General features: G+C 40.3%; 4 protein-coding genes across 4 annotated transcripts in view; all 4 read left to right on the plus strand.

Moving 5' to 3' along the window:
- The window catches only part of esd (esterase D/formylglutathione hydrolase), a 5971-nt gene extending 3015 nt beyond the window's left edge, over positions 1-2956 (plus strand). Inside the window, exons 5-9 of the mRNA XM_035604533.2 lie at positions 164-288; positions 371-490; positions 596-694; positions 1055-1222; positions 2583-2956. Coding sequence (XP_035460426.2) covers positions 164-288; positions 371-490; positions 596-694; positions 1055-1222; positions 2583-2663 — 593 coding nt within the window. The 3' untranslated portion in view covers positions 2664-2956. The remainder of the gene's footprint in view (positions 1-163; positions 289-370; positions 491-595; positions 695-1054; positions 1223-2582) is intronic.
- Positions 2957-4121: 1165 nt separating this feature from the next.
- Positions 4122-7743, plus strand: LOC118282952 (trace amine-associated receptor 13c-like). Its single transcript, XM_047337374.1, has 2 exons — positions 4122-6225; positions 6384-7743. Exons 1-2 carry the CDS (start codon positions 6050-6052, stop codon positions 7204-7206), a joined length of 999 nt encoding a protein of 332 aa, XP_047193330.1. The 5' UTR covers positions 4122-6049; the 3' UTR covers positions 7207-7743.
- Positions 7744-8061: 318 nt separating this feature from the next.
- Positions 8062-11458, plus strand: LOC118282600 (trace amine-associated receptor 13c-like). The gene is made up of 2 exons (XM_035603843.2): positions 8062-9647; positions 9771-11458. The coding sequence occupies exons 1-2, from the start codon at positions 9472-9474 to the stop codon at positions 10588-10590; spliced, it is 996 nt and encodes a 331-aa protein (XP_035459736.2). The 5' UTR covers positions 8062-9471; the 3' UTR covers positions 10591-11458.
- Positions 11459-13587: 2129 nt separating this feature from the next.
- On the plus strand, positions 13588-21662 carry LOC118283179. Its single transcript, XM_035604905.2, has 19 exons — positions 13588-13724; positions 14557-14627; positions 15133-15230; positions 15471-15698; positions 15819-15902; positions 16057-16162; positions 16291-16420; positions 16933-17173; positions 17595-17751; positions 18392-18479; positions 18568-18630; positions 18746-18948; positions 19254-19391; positions 19566-19753; positions 19863-20017; positions 20166-20411; positions 20496-20658; positions 20768-20860; positions 21187-21662. Exons 1-18 carry the CDS (start codon positions 13687-13689, stop codon positions 20858-20860), a joined length of 2490 nt encoding a protein of 829 aa, XP_035460798.2. The 5' UTR covers positions 13588-13686; the 3' UTR covers positions 21187-21662.
- The last annotated feature ends 419 nt before the right edge of the window (positions 21663-22081 follow it).

Here is a 22081-nt window from a genome sequence, read left to right on the forward strand (position 1 = left end):
TTTTTCTCAAACATGGGTTTAAAAGAAAGTCCTTACATTTTAAGACCAGACAATTTCACCTGATTGTTTTATTGACTCACTACTGAAAGAAAGAAATAAGAAGTTATCTGATTAGCCAATGATAAGGTTGACTGACCACCCCGGCCATCTGCCCCCCCCTCAGGTGGCTGTAACATCGAGGGCGAGGATGAGAGCTGGGATTTTGGCACCGGTGCTGGTTTCTATGTCGACGCCACCCAGGATCCCTGGAAGACCAACTACCGCATGTACTCCTACGTCACAGAGGAGGTGGGCCAGATTTCTGTCATCCGCTTCCCCCCCCAATTTTTTTTTATGACAACTAATCAATGTTCTCAATGATCCGTCTCAGCTCCCCAAATTGATCAACGCTAACTTCCCAAGCGACCCAGACAGGATGTCCATCTCTGGTCACTCCATGGGCGGCCACGGGGCCCTTGTCTGTGCCCTGAAGAACCCTGGCAAATACAAGGTACTGCCTGTCCCTCAGCAAGATGGTGGAAGATCATAGGGTGAAGAGTTTAGTTTAATTCATAAGGGACCTGCCGATGATGTGTGGTGGTCTTGTGTCCTTCAGGCTGTGTCTGCGTTCGCCCCGATCTGTAACCCGATGCAATGTCCGTGGGGACAGAAAGCCTTCGCAGGATACCTGGGCTCTGACCGGTCCACGTGGGAGGTGAGAACTAGAAATGTCCAATTGTCCAACATTGAATGGATTCTTTCTTGGCCCATGTTCCATCCTTCCACCAAGTTCAATGGAAATCGGCTCAGTAGTTTTTTATGAAATCCTGCTGATAAACAAACAAAACAGGTTGAAAACTTTATCTTCTTGTCAACAGGGAGATAAAGTTTCTGCTGGTCAAACTTTGTTAATCGAAAATCAAATTGTAATTAAATCTTTCTACAAATACTGATTGGAAAACCAAAATAAAAATGAAAATGTTATTGGAATTGCTAAACTTGTGTTGTCATATGATATATTACACATTAACATTATATTTCATCAACAACTAACTCTCGTCCCCGTCTCTTCCAGGCGTATGATGCCACCGTGTTGGCGGGGGCATACTCCGGTCCTCAGCTCGACATCCTCATCGATCAGGGCCGGGATGACCAGTTCCTGTCCGCCAGCCAGCTGCTGCCCGACAACCTGATCGCCGTCTGCTCCGAGAAGAAAATCCCCGTGGTCTTCAGACTGCAGCCGGTCAGCAGCTTCAGTTTGGTTACGCAAAGATTCATCAGTTATAGACTAATGTCAAATGAGACAAATGACCAGATAGTTAGTTCAAAGGCCCGTTGAAATACAGTTTAACTTTATTTAACACTGTCCGGGCCACTGTATGCAGCAGTTTGTCACATTGTCAGGTTCACAAACAGTAGATGGGAAATAATTAGAAAACAAAAACCACTCACAAACATCTATATGTTGTAATAACTATTAATATCTTAACTACAATCAAGTTCATACAAAAGCAGAAAAGCATTAAAAAAATTTTTTTTACCACATGCTGACACTAGGTGGCCACATACACAACGTTCCTTATTTCTGTTTTTGTGCACAGATAAACCTTCAGTAGATCTTTATGAACATGACTATTCTAATATCAGATCTCACGGTGTATTTACAGACAGATTAAAGGACGGGTTCAGTTTTTTGAAGTCTCTTTACACGTTTTTCTTGCTATGATCATACTTCCTGTTCATACTGGACATTAAAAGATCCTTTATAATCCACTGCATTTTACGTTAGAGTAAGTGCTGCTAACACTTCCTGTCAGTAACAGTTCCACCTCGTCGTCCAGGAAAAGAAATCCCTGCTCTTACTGAGAACGCTTTCACACCTACTCAGTTTGGTCCAGACCTTCTGACCTTCTGGATCAAACTGAACCATGATTCTGTTCATGTGGATTTTTTTTTGATGGTTCAGACTTTCAGGCCAACTACAGGAAGTTGAGGCAGCTAGCTAGCATAGAAGAAGAAAAAGAACCTGAAAGAAGTGTAAATATTCAAGTCAGCATGAAAAAATGCAAAAAATGTAGAACTTATTTTCTGAGAGGATGAGAAAGAAAGTATTTGAGAGGAGGGCAGAGCGGAGAAGGCTTCATGCCAGATTGACAACACACCAACGTAAGACGCACACGCCCGTCTACAAACCAATCAGAGTCAAGTTTAGAGAAAACGGGGCCCAGGTAGGTGATAACAACAGGAAGCAGGTATGTCATGTTAAGTTTTGTAGTGCGCTCGCAACATTGCAACGTGAAACCTTGGTCGGGACTTTCAAGTGTGAAAGTGACTGGACTTCAGAATAGATTTTAAACATGATGAGGACTGTGGCTTTCACCACCACTACCAATGAAAGGGATCATGCCATGAATGATAATCTACTGAAATTTTTTGGGGATTTGCAAAACAAGACATTTTGAGTCATCACCATGCGACTTTGTGAATTTGTAACAGGGATTTTTTCACAATTTTCTGACATTTTTTAAAAAGCGATGAATACCTATCCGTTACTTCTATCAGTATGTTTATTTCTGACCCTAATGTTGCGTTTGCTCCTGCAGGGTTACGACCACAGCTACTTCTTCATCTACTCTTTCATGAACGACCACATCAAGCATCATGCCAAGTACCTCAACGCCTGAACTGCCACTGGAGAACAAAACTCATGGGTCCGCTTCACTCTGACTTCGATCTGTTGAGTAGCCTTTGCGTTATCCTGTTGACCCACAAACCAACAGACAGGTTAAAACGTAATCTCCTTGGCGGAGGCAATGAAGTACATCACAGACATTTCCGCCCTTTCAGATGACTTTGTACTTTCAGTCTAAACAGCACTTAACCGTTTTTCTTGACTTGACCCCTGTACAATTTTGAAAGCTGTCAGTTATCATTCACTGTTGCATTTCTCAGAATAAAAATCTTCAGTTATTCATAAGTGTTTTGTCCTTGATTTTGTAATATTTGGCGGCATCTGGTGGTGAAGCTGCAACCGAGTGCACCAATCCTCACTCTGCTCAGGACGTATTCGTTCTGCTTTCTGTTTTCTCCTCTTTTCAGAGGAGGATTTGTGATCTCATAGTAAATAATAAGTATGATCCTCCATTTCACGAACTCTGGCTTCTCAAACTAGTTAGTCTGCTCTGTCGACCAACACAGACACACGGAAGATGTGCAACCTCTCATTCCTCTTCTTCCGGTTTCAGAAGAAAGTCTTTGATATTATCGTACGTTTTTAATCTATGCTCACGCAGAAAGGGACCTGAACGTTGTCAACAACCAATGGATACGCTTATTCTCTGCACCGGCGTGAGTTGGTGTAGTAATACATTGTATGTTTGAAAAACAATGCAAAAATAAACTTCTGTCTCACGGCAAACTAAAGCAGTGGAAAAAATACGTAATATATAGCGTACAATTGAACAGATTTTTATTTTTTAGCTAAGCATTTAAAATGTGGATAAACAGATGATTTTCATCGGTCCCCTCTGGAACAGTTGGACTTCGACTTTCGGTTCTTTCATTTCTCCTCCAAACTCCGTAAAATGACAGCGCTGATCACCATCTCCAGAAGGTAACGTATTAACTATGCATAAGTAACTCATACAACCCCACTTCAAAATCACTGAACTATCCCTTTAAGGCTTTTAAAAGTCTTTTCAAAGTCGTCTAGTGTATGGGAAGCATAAAGGGCAAAGAAAATCTCGTCCCAAGATCCCTCCAACTCTAAGTTTGTGGTTTCATTTGAATACATATAGTAAAGCTTTAGCTACACTCAGTGTCTACTTTATTAGGTACAGTCTAATACGGTTACAAGCAACTTTTCAGCCGTTGATGATGTTTTTCCACATTTTTACAATTTACTATGTGTGATTTAAACATTGTATATGATAAATAGATTTATTGAGTACTGTGTTTAATTTGTTGGTCTTGTCTGTCAAGGCTGCATCACGTGTTCATTTTTTTTGTTTTCATTGTGGCGAAGTGTGAATATTACATCATATGTTTGCATTGGAACATGGATGTTTTTCTTAACACTTGTGATTGGAACGATCCCGCTGAGATCAGAGGAGTCTGCAGTCGTCTGACGTTAACGCAAGAAGGTGTGAATCCTTGATGAGAGCGATTCATAAGAGAGTCATTAACTACACCTGGATGTTTATGTTGCTAAGTGCTTCGTCTGCGTGCAGTCTCTCAGGTGTTTCTGTGTGTGTGTGAGAGAGAGCATGGTTAGCATGGCAAAAAAGTTTGGTTGTAGCACAAAAAGTTTGCTACTTGGTCAACCGTGAGTGCTTTTTCCATGAAACCAAGAATTTCCTCCTTTTTCAAAGTAAAAGCCCCTTTCTGTAACCTGGCAGTTATCAAAGTTGAATCAGGACATAGGTAATATGTCCGGTGATCTCACGCAAAGGTCTAGACTGACTGTTACTCCTTCTAACAGGAACAAGCTGTTGACATTGGATTTATGCCAACCACTTTTGTAATTAGCTGCACCCGGTCATGACTGTAGTGTCTGACACAAAGGGGAAAAAACCTGCTTGGGAACATTATTAGAACTGAAAGGTGTCAGATTTCTCTCTCCTTTCCCCTGCTGCTGTCCTTCAAGCCTACAGGCGGTCTGGATTTTTAAAAAATTCCCGACCCGCTGTCTTGGAATGAACTCTTGTTTAGCTCCATCTTGTCGAAAAACACAAGCAAAACAAATTTTGACATACAAGATAATTAATTTCCCTGACATCTAAAACAGAAAAAGTAATTATCTAATTTAAAGGAATTATTTCAGGGAATTATTTTTAATGTGATTACAAATGGCATTTTGCTGGCAAGTGCTGATCATATATGAAGAATTATTCCCTTCTCCTCATCAGTCATCTGTCACAATCATGGAAAGTATGACTTGCGGAATATGAGTACAGTCGAATTGTCAAATTGGCTTAGGATGTTAACTAAATCTTGAAATGACCCGGAAGTATTTGATCAGCAGCCATGATAAGAACTGCTTGGATTCTCTAAATCCATAGGAAAGGAGCTTCAATGCTTCCTTTCCTATCTCCTTTAGCAGAGGGAACACTGGAATTTCCTATGCGAAACAGAAGGAGATATAGACGCCCCACAATTCGTTGCGGCAGTGATATTTAACGTGAAGTGCCATGCACGAACGTTAACAATTCATGCTCTCACTCAGGCCCCACTCCCCTCTACTTAATGTGGTTACTTCTGGTTTCAAAAACTAAGATGGCGCCAGCCAAAATGCTAAGCCCAAGGCTTCAAACAGCAGCTCAGAAACCAATGGGTGATCTCCGCACGGGTTACAACTTGGCAGAGCAACATAAAGTAGTAATTCATAATAACAACAATCAATCACAGCTTTCTGACTGGAGACACACAATGTAGCTGGTTTTCGTGCCAACATGCCATGCTAGCTGCCCATGCAATGCTAAAGTGAAGGATTTTGGAGTCACTGTGGGTCTGACCCCTCACCTGGGCCCTACTGGCAATTGGTGACCCAACCAAGTGGGGCGAGGGGCTGCCTTGGCTTTTGCCTGTGCAAAATCAAGAAAAATAAAACAACTTGATTGATATTAATCGAGACTCTTCCTCAGACTTCTGAGGAACTCCAAAAGAAGTCTGGCGAAGAACCTGGTGTTCAAAATGTCACTACAGCAAATAAAATCCTTCCGTTACAGGAGCTTTTAAATCATACGATGGGGAATTTTTTTTTGACCAGTCCAAACTTTAGGTTGTCTCTTTCATTATTATTGTTATTCTTATTGACCCTGGCCTTGACCTTTGACCAATCAACTCAAAAGGTTAATCATCCGGAGATAGCCTCCCAAGTAATTTCCCCACCAACTTAAGTGAAAATCCGTTCATATGTTGTCGATGCTTCTGGCCATGTGAGCTCTAGGGTATTGATGATTTCAGTAGTGAGGCGAGAGGGACCACTAGATGACGTGTGGGAAGACATAAATCGGCTGTACGATCAAACAGCTGCCACAGCTGAGCAGCACCTCCTCTCATCTCTCTTTCCATGATGGAGATTGTGGAGGAAACCGAACTCTGCTTTCCACAACTCCTAAACTCCTCCTGCTGGAAGCTGAAGCGTTCTCACACTGAGGCGGTGCTCGTTTACGTCCTGCTGTCCTCCATCGCTTTGCTCACCACAACTCTAAACCTGCTGGTCATCATCTCCATTTCCTACTTCAAGTACTGTAGCAAAACGTTAAGCCAGTTTTCTAAAATAAACATTTTGATATCTGAGGATGTGTTGATTTATATGTTTAAACAGTTGTTTTTTTTAATCTGCCAAATATTGCTTCTGCTGTGAAAAAACAGTAACACATTTTATTCCCTTTTCAACACAGGCAGCTCCACACTCCCACCAACCTCCTGCTCCTCTCTCTGGCTGTCGCCGACTTCCTTGTGGGCCTCCTCATGTCCTTTCAGATTCTCCTCACAGACGGTTGCTGGTTTCTCAGCGACCACGTGTGCACCCTGTTTGGCGCCTTAGAGTTCATTGTTTCCTCTGGGTCTGTAGGAACCATGGTGCTCATATCGGTTGACCGCTATGTAGCCATCTGTGACCCTCTGCATTACCACATCAAAATAACTGTGAGAGGAGTCGCCATCTGTACCTGCCTTTGTTGGGCGGGTTCTGTTCTGTACAACGGTCTCATTTTGAAGGATAACTTCAAACAGCCAGGCAGGTATAACTCCTGCTCTGGAGAGTGTGTGGTCCTCATTTCCTACATTGCAGGAGTTGCTGATCTTATTCTCACCTTTATTGGACCGGTCGCTGTCATCATAGTTCTGTACATGAGAGTGTTTGCGGTTGCTGTGTCTCAGGCTCGTGCCATGCGTTCTCACATTATAGCCATCACGCCCCAGAGCGCTCATTCAGAGACATTGCTCGCTAAGAAGTCGGAGCTGAAAGCAGCCAGGATTCTCGGCGTTGTCGTGGTCGTTTTCCTGGTGTGCATTTGCCCATATTTCTGTTCCTCTCTTGTGGACCAGAACAGCTTGTTCAGTGTGACAACTGTGCCCATAGAGAACTGGCTGTTCTACTTTAACTCTTGTCTGAACCCGCTGATCTACGCTTTTTGTTACCCCTGGTTTATGAAATCGGTCAAGCTTATTGTTTCGTGTAAGATACTTCAGCCAGACTCCAGCGAGGCCAGGATAATGTAGAGAGAGAAGAGCGTGTCGACAACTTTTCTGAGAAAGAGGAATAAAATGTGAATTGAAGTCAAACAAAATACAATTTCTTAAGTAACTGTTAGTGTCTATTCATGTTAAGTGAATAGTCACCTCCTGTGAACAAACATATAACATTAAATCTGTTTTACTTTAATGTCAATGTTTTACAGCAGCCTGCACTAAGTGATTCACAGTAGGAGTTATAGTTGTCAACAAAAATGAATAAACACTTATATGTGCTCATAACTACATTATATTGTGTTATGAAGGGGACAGAGCATTTACAATCCGATGCCTCCAGCTCTGAAAGAAGGAAATCAGGTCGACTGACTCAGTGATTTCCCTTTTTCCCTTCATCCCTCCTCAAGACATACTTCTATAGGAGAGACTTTCCTGATTTGACTCAAATTAAATTGTCTTTGAACACGTGTAACAACTGTTTTTATATCTGATGATTTTCTGACCAATTGTTTCATTCGCTGGCTTTTGATGAACTTTAGGAACTGGATGTTGAAAATTCTTCTCTATAAATAAAGATGATGATTATTACTAATTTTATTTTATTATTATCTCAAGGATTTATTAGACCTTTATATACTGCTTATGAATGCTAAATTATTTCAATGGAGTAATATCAGAGATTTTGAGAATGAAGTTATAATGTTATGAGAAGAAAGTTATAATTAAGGAAAAAGTCTTAATATTAAGAGAAAAAAAAGACAAACATTCCTCCTCCAAGGCAATTTTCAAAGTCAATGTGATTCTTTATTCTGAATAGACACAGTTTCTTGAACAATCTTTTGTCAAAGTCCAATAGTTAAGTATAACTTCATAAGATTCTCGACGACAGTCTTATCTTCTGATTCTCACCCTTTACAATGACATGTAGCAAAAAATGACTATTAGTTGTCATTATATTATGACTTTTTCTTGTAAAATCATGACTATGCTTGAAATCCCTTTTAGGTGGCCCTTGTCTTCATAAAACAAGATGATTTGAACTTAAGTGTTGCCATTTCACTTTGATCCTATTTATTTGACAGACATGATTTTTAAAAACATTTTAGCGTGTGAGTAACCTGTATGTTCACGGACCAGGTTGTGGGTTATGCTCCGAATTGTTGTGAAAGGGTCACATGGTTGTGGGTTTGGTTTTGGAAAGGTGGGGCCCTACAGAAGACACCGTTCGGAAGCTTGTCCTCGGCGCTGTGTGCTGCATAGATCAGTTCATTGAAACACATTTTCATAGCTGCACCTTCCCAAAATCACATGTTTTGTCTCATCAAGAGAGACAAAAATATAACATAAAATATTTGAACCGTGAAAAATGACGACAACAAAGATTCATAACAAATGTTTAAGTCCTCAGATTTTCTTGGAGGATGTTTAGGGCTTTTGTTCTGTGTACAGTTTTTCAGACAAATTTTCTAAATTTGGATGGTTCCTGTCCTCTGAAACATAAATATACAGTATGTCCACACACAATGGGTGATGTCACGGCAGTTTGCTTTTTAGAGTCACATAAAGTAGAATTTTATAATGACAACAATCAATCACAGTTTTCCGGCTCGAGACACAACGCAGCCGTTTTCGTGCTATCATGGCATGCTAGCTGTCCATGCAATACTAAGGGGAAGGATTTTGTAGTCACTGTGGGTCTCACCCCTCACCTGGGCCTTACTGGCAATTGGTGAGCCAACCAGGTGAGGCCAGGGGCTGCCTTGGCTCTTGTCTGGGCAAAATCAAGAAAAATACGTAAAACAACTTATAATAAAGCAATGATATATATTTAATCAATGATCTTCCTCAGACTTCTGAGGAACTCTACCAGAAGTCTGGGGAAGAGCATTGTGTTCAAAATTTCACTACAGTAAATAAAATCCTTTGATGACAGCTTTTAAGTAGTGGATTTTCAAATCATATGATGGGGAATCATTTTATGACCGATATAACCTTTAGATTGTCTCTATTCTTATTATCATAATAATTGTCAATTTTATTATAATTGACCATGGCCTTAACCTTAAACCGATCAACCCCAAAAGTTAATCATCTGGATACACCCTCACGAGTAATATTCCCACCAAGTTTGGTGAAAATCTGTCCATTTGTTGTCGATGCTTCTGGCCATGTGAGCTCTAGGGTATTGATGATTTCAGTAGTGAGGCGAGAGGGACCACTAGATGACGTGAGGGAAGAGGTAAATCAGCTGTACGATCACACAGCTGAGCAGCACCTCCTATCATCTCTCTTTCCATGATGGAGATTGTGGAGGAAACCGAACTCTGCTTCCCACAACTCCTCAACTCATCCTGCAGGAAGCCAAAGCGTTCTTACTCTGAGGCGGTGCTCGTTTACGTCCTGCTGTCCTCCATCGCTCTGCTCACCGCAACTCTCAATCTGCTGGTCATCGTCTCCATCTCCCATTTCAGGTAGCAAAACGTTTTCTAAAATAGACATTTTGATATCTGATGATTTTTTCTTCTTTATTATCTGCCAAATATTGCTTCTACTGTGAAAAAACAGTATCACATTTTATTCCCTTTTCAACACAGGCAGCTCCACACTCCCACCAACCTCCTCCTCCTCTCCCTGGGTGTCGCCGACTTCCTTGTGGGCCTCCTCATGTCCTTTCAGATTCTCCTCACAGACTGCTGGTTTCTCAGTGACCACGTGTGCACTCTGTTTGGCGTCTTGGACTTCATCGTTACCTCTGGGTCTGTAGGAACCATGGTGCTCATATCGGTCGACCGCTATGTAGCCATCTGTGACCCTCTGCATTACCACAGCAAAATAACTGTGAGAGGAGTCGCCGTCTGTACCTGCCTTTGTTGGGCGGGTTCTGTTCTGTACAACGGTCTCATTTTGAAGGATAACTTCAAACAGCCAGGCAGGTATAACTCCTGCTTCGGAGAGTGTGTGGTCCTCATTTCCTACAGTGCAGGAGCTGCTGATCTTATTCTCACCTTTATCGGACCGGTCGCTGTCATCATAGTTCTGTACATGAGAGTGTTTGCTGTTGCCGTGTCTCAGGCTCGTGCCATGCGCTCTCACATTGTAGCCGTCACACTCCAGAGCGCTCATTCATCTACTTTGCTTGCAAAGAAGTCGGAGCTGAAAGCAGCCAAGACGCTCGGCATTGTCGTGGTCATTTTCCTGGTGTGCATTTGCCCATATTACTGCTCCTCTCTTGTGGACCAGAACAGCTTGTTCAGTGTGACAACTGTGCCCTTACAGAACTGGCTGTTCTACTTTAACTCTTGTCTGAACCCACTGATCTACGCTTTTTGTTACCCCTGGTTTATGAAATCGGTCAAGCTTATTGTTTCGTTTAAGATCCTTCAGCCGGACTCCAGCGAGGCCAGGATACTGTAGAGAGAGAGGAGCGTGTTGTCGTTGACACGACAACTTTTCTGAGAAAAAGGAATAAAATTTGAATTGATGTCAAACAAATATATAATTTCTAGTGTATTTTAACTCAGTTGTAAGGACATTTTACTTTAAGTGTCTATTCATGTAAAGTCTACAGTATATATATATATATATATATATAATATATACAATTTATCTTCTGCCGACAATTTACTATAATGTCATCTGTTATCTTTTTATACAGCAGCCTCAACTTAGTGTTTCACAGGAGTTATAGTTGTTAACAAAAAATGAATAAACACTTACTCACAGAGCGTTTGCAATCCGATGCCCAAGGCTCGACTGACTCTTTCTCTTCATACCTCCTAAAGAGCTACTTTTTTGGAGAGACTTTCCTGATTTGACTCAAAATAAAATTTCTTTGAACTTGTATAACAACTCCCAGACTGTGTCCAAAAGTTTTTTTCAATATGGGAATGTTATTTGAGAGGTATTTTTAAGTTTACTTTTCAAAAAGCAAACAAAGAGATTCAAAGGAGATGTATTTCTTTTGTGGGGGTTATGGAACAATGCAAATTTAAATTAAATAATGTGAAACTCTCATTGTTTTCAAGAAAATGGTTTGTAATGCTATCTTTGATGGTTATGAATGTGAATAATATATTTCCTTGTTTCTTTACCAATATCTTGTTTTCTTTATTTTCTTTTTTGTTTGAGGTGGGTAAATTAAATAGAAAATAGGATAGGCATATATCAGCTTTTGCTTCAGCCTAAGCCTATTTACTGTTTGAGCTGTTTGAGCTCACATTGTGATATGTTTAAAATTATTGTTTTTATGATTGTGACTGAATAAATAAACAATAAACAACAACAACTGTCTTTTAAATCTGATGATTTCACGTTTTATCGCTGCCTTGTGAAGCACTTTACAAACTGGATGAGGAAAAGCTTGGCTGAGATAAAGATTGTTATTAATCAATGATTATTATTATATAAGAATTCATTAGATTTTTATATACTGCTTATAAATGCTAAACATCAATGGAGTAATATCAGAGATTTTGAGAATAAAGTGAAAAAATTGTGAGAAGAAAGTCGTAATTGAGGAAAAAGTCATAATAGTACGAGAAAAAGACAACCATTTCCTCCTCCAATGCAATGTGGTTCTTTATTCTGAATAAACATTGCTTCTTGCACAATCTTTTGTCAACATTTGACAGTTATGATAAATTTGACACTGAAAAATGTATGACTGAATGAATTATTTGTGAAATCTTTACTGAAGTTTAACTTCACAAGATGCTCGACGACAGTCTGATCCTCTGATACTTAATAGTCATAATATTATGACTTTTTCTTGTAAAATGATGCTTCATGCTTGAAATCTGATCCCCCTTATCTTCATAAAATAAGATGATTTAAAGGGTAAGTGTTGTGCTGCTTGTATGCTTTAATATATTATATAATATAATAACGTCACATAAAAAAGACCATCAGTCTCTTGTAACTCAAACAAGTTTGTTTTTGGGGTTTTTTTCAAAGCCCACGGCAACGTGCACGGCTCATATTTTATACCCACGAGTCCCTTGCAAGCTGAGAAACAACAGGTAACATATAAAAGTGCTAAAAAAACAACTCTGTGAGCAGGCTTCAGGCTCTTTGACTGTTTCACCTGTTGAATCGAAGCCTTAACAGAGGTGGATGAAACGCCCTCTCGAATACAAGATGACTTGCAGAAAAGGGAGAATTTTAAATTATGTGAAGCTGAAATCGAAGTCATGTCAATGTTTGGGACCCCTGAAACGTGAAATCCAAACGGTGATCTGTCGTCACTGACACACGCTGACACATGTCCGGCCCAACGTGTCAAATGTGCCTAAACACGTCAATGAAAGGTAGTGTGCATGTGTGTCTGCTTGTGCTTGTTGTTATGTTATGTAAAGTGGTAGATTTTTTTGCACTCAGTTTGTGATCTGTCAGGCTTCTTCCCTGGAGCTTAAACTCATTAGTGAGAATACTAAACAATGGAGAAGTCAAACTCTTCGTCCTGCCACATTCCAGATCATCTCCTCCTTTGAATTTGAAAATTTCAGCTTCAGGATGTTTTTTCTTTTGTCCTGTAAAAAATTCTTCATGCAACGTGTTTGAAAGCTAAATACAGATGATATGGGCCGCAGGCAGACATTCGTGGGCTCTCTAAGCTTTTCACAAACCAGTGGGTGACGTCATGGTGCGTTGCCACTTGGCTCGAACCTGGCGCCAGACCAAGGTCTTTCTGTGTGGCGAACATAATCCTGTGTGGGTTTTTTTCTCCTGGTCCTCTGGCCATGAACTCAATCCAACCAACCATCAACCCAACATCTTTAAGTTATTTGGAGACTCTAAATTTGCCTGTAGGTGTGAATGTTAATATGGACAGTAATGGTTGTTCAACAATATCGCCCTGGGATACACTGGTGACCAGTCCAGTGTGTACCCCACTTCTCGCCCAATATTGTATCACCTGGGATTGGCTCCTGCCCCTCCTGCCATCTCAAAGGATAAACAGCGTCGCTAATGGAATTGATTTTTTTGCCGCTCTTGCCCATTTATAAAAGAAATGTATCTCAGTCCCACAACACTATATATTTACCAAATTTAGTTTGTTTTTGTATCATGCAATTTAGCAAAAAGAAAATTCCATAATGGTGGTGTTTACTGTCAAAGAGAGACAGTTTGATGAAATGACTGATTAATAATAATAATAATAATAAAAATAACAGATGCTAAATAAGTTGGTGTGCTCCTGCAGAATGCATCTTATGATAGTCAATGAGGAGTTTGACATCTGACATTGTCAGCTTGTCATCACATTCTGCATCAATAACCCTCAGATAATTACAGAGGATTTGGGGACTGGAATGTTTCGTGACACAAGCCAGTTTGGTCGCAAGATTGTTATCATGCAACCAAACTGGCTGAGAGTGAGAATTTCCACACTGAAAGGGTGTAAACGTGCACAAAGACACTGCGGTCGTCGAAGAGTGGTGTGCTGAGTTTTCCACACGGAGGGACGAGGCCGACAAATCAGTCCACGGGCCGAGTGAATTGTCTCTTTGTATGCAAAGACTCCCAAGTTCCTTGAAGTTCCTGCGAAGGTAAGAAAACATGTAAACTTTCAGTTTGCCTCCTGTTATCAAACACTCTGACTAATGATCTTCAGGATAGGATGCTTTTATTTTTGAATATTGACAAGAAGGAAAACAACAACAATAAGGAGTCATTTCTAAATTTAAAATACTAAATATACAAGAAGAAGTGATTTCTCAGATAAAGGCAAATCATGAATTTACTATTTAATACTTTTCTTTACAAAATGTAAATGTGCATAACAACAGGATAAGGACAAGAAGAAAAGAAAAAAAAAATAGATCAAATTTATTCATCAAAGTCACAATGGGAGGACTTAAAAAAAGATATTTTTAAGCCAAAGCCATAAAATGTGTTGATATGTTATGTCATTTATATGTAAAGGTCCATGTCTCCGGAATGAAGGTTTCGGATTTTTTATTTTTTTTAATAAAAACATTAAAAATATATTTTCTTTTTGTGCCATCAATAAATGTTACTGTGTTATTCTTCTACTTTCTATCTTTTACTGAATCTATCCCCAAAAACATAAAAACTATTCCCAAAATATAATAAAAATTCAATATAATTTTTTTTCCCATTGTATGTTTTCATTAATATTTAAATGAAGGTAAGACTGGTACATGGAGAAACAATTTTAACTTTTTTGAAATGCAAAATTTTAAAGGATTTGAAATACTCACATTGCATGTAAAAAAAAATTAAATTTTGCATTTCAAAAAAGTATATAATATGTAAAAACATATTACCTATTTGGACTATTCAGTATCTGTAGTGGGCTTCATTTTCTGCTGAAGCTGAACTGTGACTTTATGGGTATGTTTATTCCAACTCTTTCAGATTCCCATCAGCGACCGTCACTAGCATGTTCAGCTACATCATTTACCTGGCTGCACTGAGCATGCTGGCAGGTAAGAAGGCTTCACAACTACAAAACACAACACATTATTCACACTTAAACTTGCCAGCAAACCAGTGAGGGTTCTAGGGAAGCCCCCCCCCCCCCCCCCAATGAAGCCCAGTCTTTTCTGATTGGCCAGCTGGCCCACTGTGTTGTGCGCATGTAGGAAGTGTCGGCCTTTGCTCTCGCTTTACCTGGCTTTGTTTTGGTGCGTGCCATACTAGTCGCTAGTCGTGCCTTATGCATTTCCGTAACATCGTGATAACCCAATGTTAGGAAGTGCATTAGTATCGTCCGGGCAACTGACGAGGCATTTCAGAAGCAGATATTTCTGTCCGGGGAGAGGAGCTCCCTTTACCACAAACTCTGGCCTTTTTAACTTTGCAGAACTTTTACATACATGAAAAACCTGAAACACCAAAAAAGCATAATATGTCTCCTTTAAGATGGGACCAAAGTCTGACCAAATCTCAGACTGTATGTCTTTAACAAAGCTAATTTCTCCATATCTTCAGGTTCTGCAGCAACAAGCCAGAATTTCTCCAGCTCTGGTGAGATGAACATCACCTCGTGCCCCATCACCTATTATGGACAGATGTATGAAAAAGTATATGTGAGTAAGATAAAGTCTTGTGTTTTTCACCTATAGTAATTTTTGTCCATCTGTTTCATTGTTTAACACAGGACAATTTGATGAGGATATGTTCACTTTATAATAACAATTTATCACGGGTTAAACAATGAATTCCAATGGATGCTCTCTAGCTAGCTAGCTAAAGTTGCATTTGGGCTTTTCTCAGGCCAAATGCCTTGGTGCTGTCATTTATAGTTTGTGTCTCCTCCTTTTCAACAGGTGGCCTTCAATGCAAGCAGATTTGCAGTTTGCTTCAAGGGCCTATACAAACCTGGAATCAAAAATGACTGTATCCTGATGTCTGGAGGAACAGCTGACAGAGGTGGCCTGGCTGTACTTGCAAGAGAAATACCCACTGGATCCGGGGTCCATAGACTTCTTCCAAACCTTAAGCATGCTGGGAAATGTGTCAACGTCATACCACTGAAAGACAGTCAACAATCTGAAGTGCGTATTTTTTACGGTGACTTGTTCTGTCCTGTTCTTTTTGGGGTTTTTTCCAGATCATGGTCCGAGTTTACACCATTACTTAATCGCCTCTGCGTTCTGTCCATATCTTGTTGTCAGATTGAGCAAGTTGAACTTGGCAACTTTGGGACACAAGCAATTCTGGCAATCAAGACATATTCTGGATACACACATGTTGATGTGGTAAGTATAATGTACATGGAGGCAGGTAAACAACTGCATCTTGATTAAGCTGGATCATTAATGAGTGTCTTGTGTTTTATTCTTGAAATATCATTGGATTAATCTCCATTATAGTTGTAGACTATCACTATGTTTTGTTTTGTTTTATTTCTAGGAGGCAGATGCACAAGTCAATGGCCTCACAGTTTCGAAGCAGATATTCCAGACAAATGAAACAAACACAGGTGTCATCACAGACATTAGTGGGTGTCGACTCTCAGGTTAGTGAATCCAGTAATTTAAATTTAGGTCTAAAAAGCAAAGTTGAAATATTCGTAATTGCCGTTTAGGTCATTTTCATTTTTGCTTTGGTGAGAATGGCGTGACATTAAGTTTTTCTAATTCCTAGGTGAGGTCTATAAAACAAATACGACAGTAAGATACCCAAACATCTGCTCTACTGTTACATGCGATGTGAGTGGAGTCGCCACAGCCATCAGTGATTGTGGCCCCTTGGAGCATTGTGATGGCAATGGCAGGTAAATTTTTTTTTTGAAAATTGTATATATAGACATATACAGTATATATATATACCCTATACCATACCATATACATTTATATATATATATATTCGAAAAAAAATGTAACTAAGGCTTAATATTTTACAGTTTAACCACAAACATTATTATAAATAACTATAAATATAAAGAAAAAACAAGTACAACCAAATATATAGGACCTGAATTAAGGAAACCAAAAGAAAATAATAAAAAAAATGTTTTATATAATGTAAAAGTAAATTCTTTTCTGCATTGTTTAGTGTGTAAAATAAAGTTTTCATATCAATGCATATAGGCAAACACAGACATCAGTACGTCTGCGATATCGGACGATTTTTACCGGCCAACCGATAATTTGGTTGCTCTATAACACAACTTCTCCTTCATTTCATGTTTGTTGTTTGTTTTTTGGGTTTTTTACTAGTCTTTACCAAGCACTGATGGTGATCTTTTCTGTTTGAATCTGCCCCAACCCCCGTCGCTTGTATCAGTTGCGTCTTGAACCACATGTGCACTGCGACTGGCTCAACGGTCATCGATTTTGCTGGCCGGGTCCACTCTGTCCAGGACCGCTGTGGGTACACGCTGTTCAGGTCCTCATTAATCCCAGGTTTCCAGGTGCTGGGGATGTTCCAAGAAAGACGCCGTAGAGACGTTAGTTTTATGGAACGCGTGATGCTGGAGCTGGCCTCAGGCGTTCAAATCTCTCTGGAACAAGGGAGCAGAGTTCTGGTTAGTCACCTACTGCCTCAATCGCTCCAGTGATGTGCGTCAAGTAATATTTAGTCACATTCTGAAATCACAGCAATCAGTTTCATATCTCATCATGCGAGGATGTTCAGTAATGATGATTGAGGTGGTCATTGGCCTGCTGCCACTGCAAGTAGCTTAAGATAGAGATAACAGAACACAAAGAAATATCATCAGCATGTGAGCAGACATCCCATCATGCATGGTTTCAGTGGCAGAACTCTCTAGACTTCAGTAGTTTGAGGAAAAAACTGATGTTTGATATACTTAAAATGAAGTCATAGTTATTTGGCGAACCATGGTGGAAGATACAGAGAGTTAATGAGAGCAGTCTTGAATAGTCTTTGTATCGACTCTGGTACAATTAAATAATTCTGTATGATGCTCCTCTCCTGGGATTAAGGTCAACAACAGTTTGGTAAAGCTCAGCGCCACAGCTATGATGGTCGACAGTGTGGAGCTCTCAAAGGACCAGTCCGGAGTGACTGCTAAGATATCGGCCTTCAACTACACAGCTTCTGTCCTCTTTGATGGTTCCACTGCTCTGATCCACATGAAAGGTACATACAATTTAATGTTTTAAGGCTACCAGTAACCAGGAAAAAAGGTGGCATCTCCCTTTTACAGTTACAGTAGGGATAGATTCCTAGACAACGGCAGCTTTCCTCTCGAAGATTAGACAGTAGGTACCTTAGTGGAAGTGTTTTTAGTTATTTAGTGATGACACCCTCAAATTCCTCAAGCCCGAACTGGTTCTACAAAGCAAACAGAAATAATTATCTGGAATGACAGAGTGCTGTAGACTCTAATTCCAATATATATGTATGACTTGGTATAGGAACTATTTTTTAAGTAATTTCTTTCTGAAGAATCTGAAGAAAATGACAATATTTGCAAAACAGTGGAACAAAGAAAATTTTATCATATGCATATAAATTGACATCGAAGTATTGATTTAATGTGAAATACATGATTGATGGGCTCTTTTTTTAAGTGAACTGAATTACCACGTTTCTTGTTACTGTTCTCTGCTAATGACTTAATTGAATACAAGAAAAATAAAATACTGTTTTTATGATAAATATCAAATGTATACATGTGTTCACGAAATCCCAATGTAAGTATTGTGAGGCTTTACCTTGCATGTCCACTTCAAAAGGTTTATTGATATATCAAACTTTCTCCCCTGAAACTGGTCAGGGCCACGTGGAACACATGTGCATGGTTTATGTGGTAATCCCAGCAGGACTTTAAGTGAAGAGAAAGTCTCTGAGCAAAGTCCCACAGGGTAAGATATCTCAATAAAATGTCCCATTCGAGCAAATTCATCACACAGATACAATAAGATAATAAGATCTTTGTTTGTTGCCCTAAAGATGTGAAACACAGTATGTTGATCTTGTTGACCCGACAATCAACTGCAACGCCACAACTAAATGGTAAATGCAGGCACGAAAATTCAGTGGTTTGTTACTGAATACATTAGACATGTTAGAAAATGGTTGAATGGTCTTTAATGTACCATTTTTTTGGTTCTCTACTTCACTGGAACAGGTGTAATCTCTTGAAGCAGGCTCCTTTCACTGCCTGCAACATGTACATTGACCCTGAGCCCTTCATAGCTGCCTGCACACAAATGCTGTGCAACTACCCTCCAGTGGATGGTCTCAAATGCCAGTTCCTGGAAGCGTACATCAGAAGCTGCAGCATCCACCACAACATCACAGTGGAGGGATGGAAATCACAGACCGGCTGCTGTAAGGCTGTGTTTTATTATGCTTTAAAAAACGAGATAAGAAAGTCTAAGATATCAGTCCATGGCTCCAGTTTACAGTTGCAAAGCTCAGCACTAGACACAACGATATCCAACCTAACTCTTAATCCAATTCCAGGACCCTAGACATCGAATCAGAATCCAATATGCCGGTTCAGTCTCTCAAATATGCTGAAGTTTTCTTGTAATCCTTTCAGGGATTGGATGATTTTCATATCATGTACTTTTTAATGTATTGAAAAATGTTTTCCTTCAAATATCTCTGTTTGTCTGTCTGTGTGGTTGCAGCTGCTTTCCGTCAGGACTCATGTCAGGACAGGTTCTGCAGTGATCATGAGTTCTGTGGTGTGAGGAGCTACAGTGGGCAGACTGGCTGCATCTGCCGGGCCATTTTTGCCTCCAAGTACCAATCGACAAGCTCCTTTGGTGAGTCCATTTTGACCGAGGAGAGTCTCAAGTAATTCTCAGCTGCCTGAGATTTGTTGAATACCTGGTACATCCATAGACCTCACATTGAGGATTTGTGGATCCGCCAAATTAAGAGATTTGTAAGCTATTAATGTTAACAATCTTTGTAAATGTTTTGTTATGGCGGTTCAGGAGAACCGACAGCCTGCGCGCACAAGGCTGCTTCGTTGACTCTTGCAAAATGTCTCTTGGAGGACAAAGCCATCGACTTCTCTGTCTTACACCTCAATGACGAGGCCTGCAAAGGTGAAATGGACAACAAGACCCACATGGTGACGTTCAACTTTGACAGTAACAATCCTTGTGGTACAGTAGTCATGGTGGGTACCTCTCAATAATATATATAAACTATAAACGTTTATATTCTTAGTTTGGAAACTAGAAATTAATGAAGTGTTTGGTGCAGTGACAATGCTTGTGTCCCTGTAGGCAAACAACAGCCAAATTATCTACAAGAATACCATCATGACACGAAACAGCTCCACGTTTGACATGATCAACCGTCACAACCCAGTGCATATCGACTTCTCCTGTTTCTATAGTAAGCCAGACATCAAGAACCTGGGCTTCAAACTTAAAGACAGGTGTGTGGTGGCTGCACACTTTGTAGTTATAGAGGTTCCACCTTTTTTCGCCTCCGAGAATTGAGCTCAACTTGGTTTTTGAGTTCAAATTGAAGCTTAGTATAGTTAGGACATGACTGAACTGAACATAACTGTCTTTGTTGTCCAGCTCTGTGACCCAGAGGATCGCATCTGGAGAATGGATTTACAATCTCACCATGAAGGCCTACAGCAGCCCTGAAACCAATGAAGCGTTCCAAGTAAAGGATGACGTCCAAGTGGATCAGAAGATCTGGGTCAAGCTGAAGACGGAAGGGCTGGATGACAAAATGGTTGTTGCCGTGACAGACTCCTGCTGGGCAACCGATCAGCCCGCAGAAACTGGAACCCTGAGATATGACCTCATCATCAACGGGTGAGCTGCACAGAGACGCTGATGGCGAACATGTTGTCGCTGTCCAGTTCTCGTCAAATCTGCTTCCCTGTTTTTTTTTTATAGCTGCCCTAACCCTGCTGATTCGACGGTGAAGGTGGAGGACAATGGATGGGGAACATCCAACTCCTTCTCTTTCAACACATTCCAATTCATTGGCACGAATGGTGAAGTCTTCTTGCATTGCAAAGTAGAGCTGTGTGTCAGGAAGGGTAATGTCTGCATCCCGGTACGCCCAGTTCCTGACTTGATTCACAAATTAACGCATTAAGTTATATCCTGGCTCAAAAAGCTTGATATTTTATATTGATAGTGTCTTTCTTTTGTTTTCCTCTCAGAGGTGCGGTCAGGCTGAGCGAAGGCGCAGATCTGCCTTGTCAAAAAATAAGGATGAAAATCCTGCCCTCATCCAGTTGGCCTGGACTTACTGAGTAAGTACAACTCTCCTGCCAATTGACAGCATCAGTGTAAAACTCTGGGTCAATGCTGTTCTGTGAAAACAGTTTTCCATGAGAACCTGCTCTTAGCTAAATACTGACTCCGGGTCCAGAAGACGTCTATGAGAAAATGCCTCTCACTTGATGTATAATGTCAGTAAACATTTAAATGGACGATAAAACACAGTCTGCATTGGAACGTGGATACTGCTTGATTGACTGCTAGTACCGTCCAGTCAGTGCATGGTTGTAGGTGGGCAAGCTTTCAGTCAGTCAGATTAATCACTAACCATAACTTGGATTTGGTTTAATCTTTTTAGGCTTCTATGGAAACTCGACCGACCGAAAGGTCAGAACACGAAATGGTTCCTGTTCTGTCCTGGTGAAGAGTCCATGGTCATTTATCTCTGCTATGAATCTATGGTGTCACATACAAATGTTATAACCGGACATAAGTTTGGTCTTGTCTTGGGGGTTTCTGGGGTTGGTGATTATTCCTACACCAAACAAATGCTTGGTAAGTGAACATATAAACTTTGATATCGTATGATCTCTGAATAAATCATGCATGGAATTGTTTTTCATAGCTGAGTGTGTGGCGGGTCCTCCTCCAATGCTTTAAATTCCTCTGACCCAGTTTGGACAAAATTGCAAGGTTGTGAGAACAATGTGGGAATTTAACGTTAAAACCTGCAACCTCCAGTCTGTGGCCTTGACCACACCAAATCACGCTGTATGCTTCAACTACCTTTGTCATGATAGTGTGCAATCAATTAAAAGTACAAGTGGAACATTATATGAGTGTTGTGTGTTTTCTCTCCAAACCCACTGGGAATAACATCCTGCGAGATCAACCAGTGCTGAAGTGCCTGAAACCTGTATTCTCTGTAATGACCAGCAGAGGGCGACTCCACTGGTTGTTTCTAAAGAAGTCTGTGAGAAAATGACTTTTTCCTGAGGAGTTCATGGTTCAATCTCTAGTTTCAAGTCTTCTTCAATATTTTTAATTTAATAAATTATGGTGCATTTAGAGTCAAATAGTGGATAAAGCACCATATGCATTGGAGTGAGTTGATACAGCATGATTGACAGCCAGTCCATCCACTGGGTGCACGGTTGCAAGTGTAGGTGGGCGCGCAGTGGACGAGCTCTCAGTCAGACCACACCCCCCAATTTTTACGTTCTAGTTCCAAAAAAAACAAATGGCGCTGGTCA

This window comes from Scophthalmus maximus, chromosome 14, assembly GCF_022379125.1.
Source record: "Scophthalmus maximus strain ysfricsl-2021 chromosome 14, ASM2237912v1, whole genome shotgun sequence".
Classification (NCBI taxonomy): domain Eukaryota; kingdom Metazoa; phylum Chordata; class Actinopteri; order Pleuronectiformes; family Scophthalmidae; genus Scophthalmus; species Scophthalmus maximus.

Bases quoted from the DNA above. Each gene is read 5' to 3' on its own strand.
- LOC118282952 (XM_047337374.1), top strand. From the start codon at position 6,050: ATGATGGAGATTGTGGAGGAAACCGAACTCTGCTTTCCACAACTCCTA. The intron at 6,226-6,383 runs GTACTGTAGCAA...TTTTCAACACAG, and splicing joins ATCTCCATTTCCTACTTCAA to GCAGCTCCACACTCCCACCA.
- LOC118282600 (XM_035603843.2), top strand. From the start codon at position 9,472: ATGATGGAGATTGTGGAGGAAACCGAACTCTGCTTCCCACAACTCCTC. The intron at 9,648-9,770 runs GTAGCAAAACGT...TTTTCAACACAG, and splicing joins GTCTCCATCTCCCATTTCAG to GCAGCTCCACACTCCCACCA.
- LOC118283179 (XM_035604905.2), top strand. From the start codon at position 13,687: ATGCAAAGACTCCCAAGTTCCTTGAAGTTCCTGCGAAG. The intron at 18,949-19,253 runs GTAAGGCTGTGT...GTGTGGTTGCAG, and splicing joins GAAATCACAGACCGGCTGCT to CTGCTTTCCGTCAGGACTCA. The intron at 20,659-20,767 runs GTACGCCCAGTT...TTTTCCTCTCAG, and splicing joins AGGGTAATGTCTGCATCCCG to AGGTGCGGTCAGGCTGAGCG.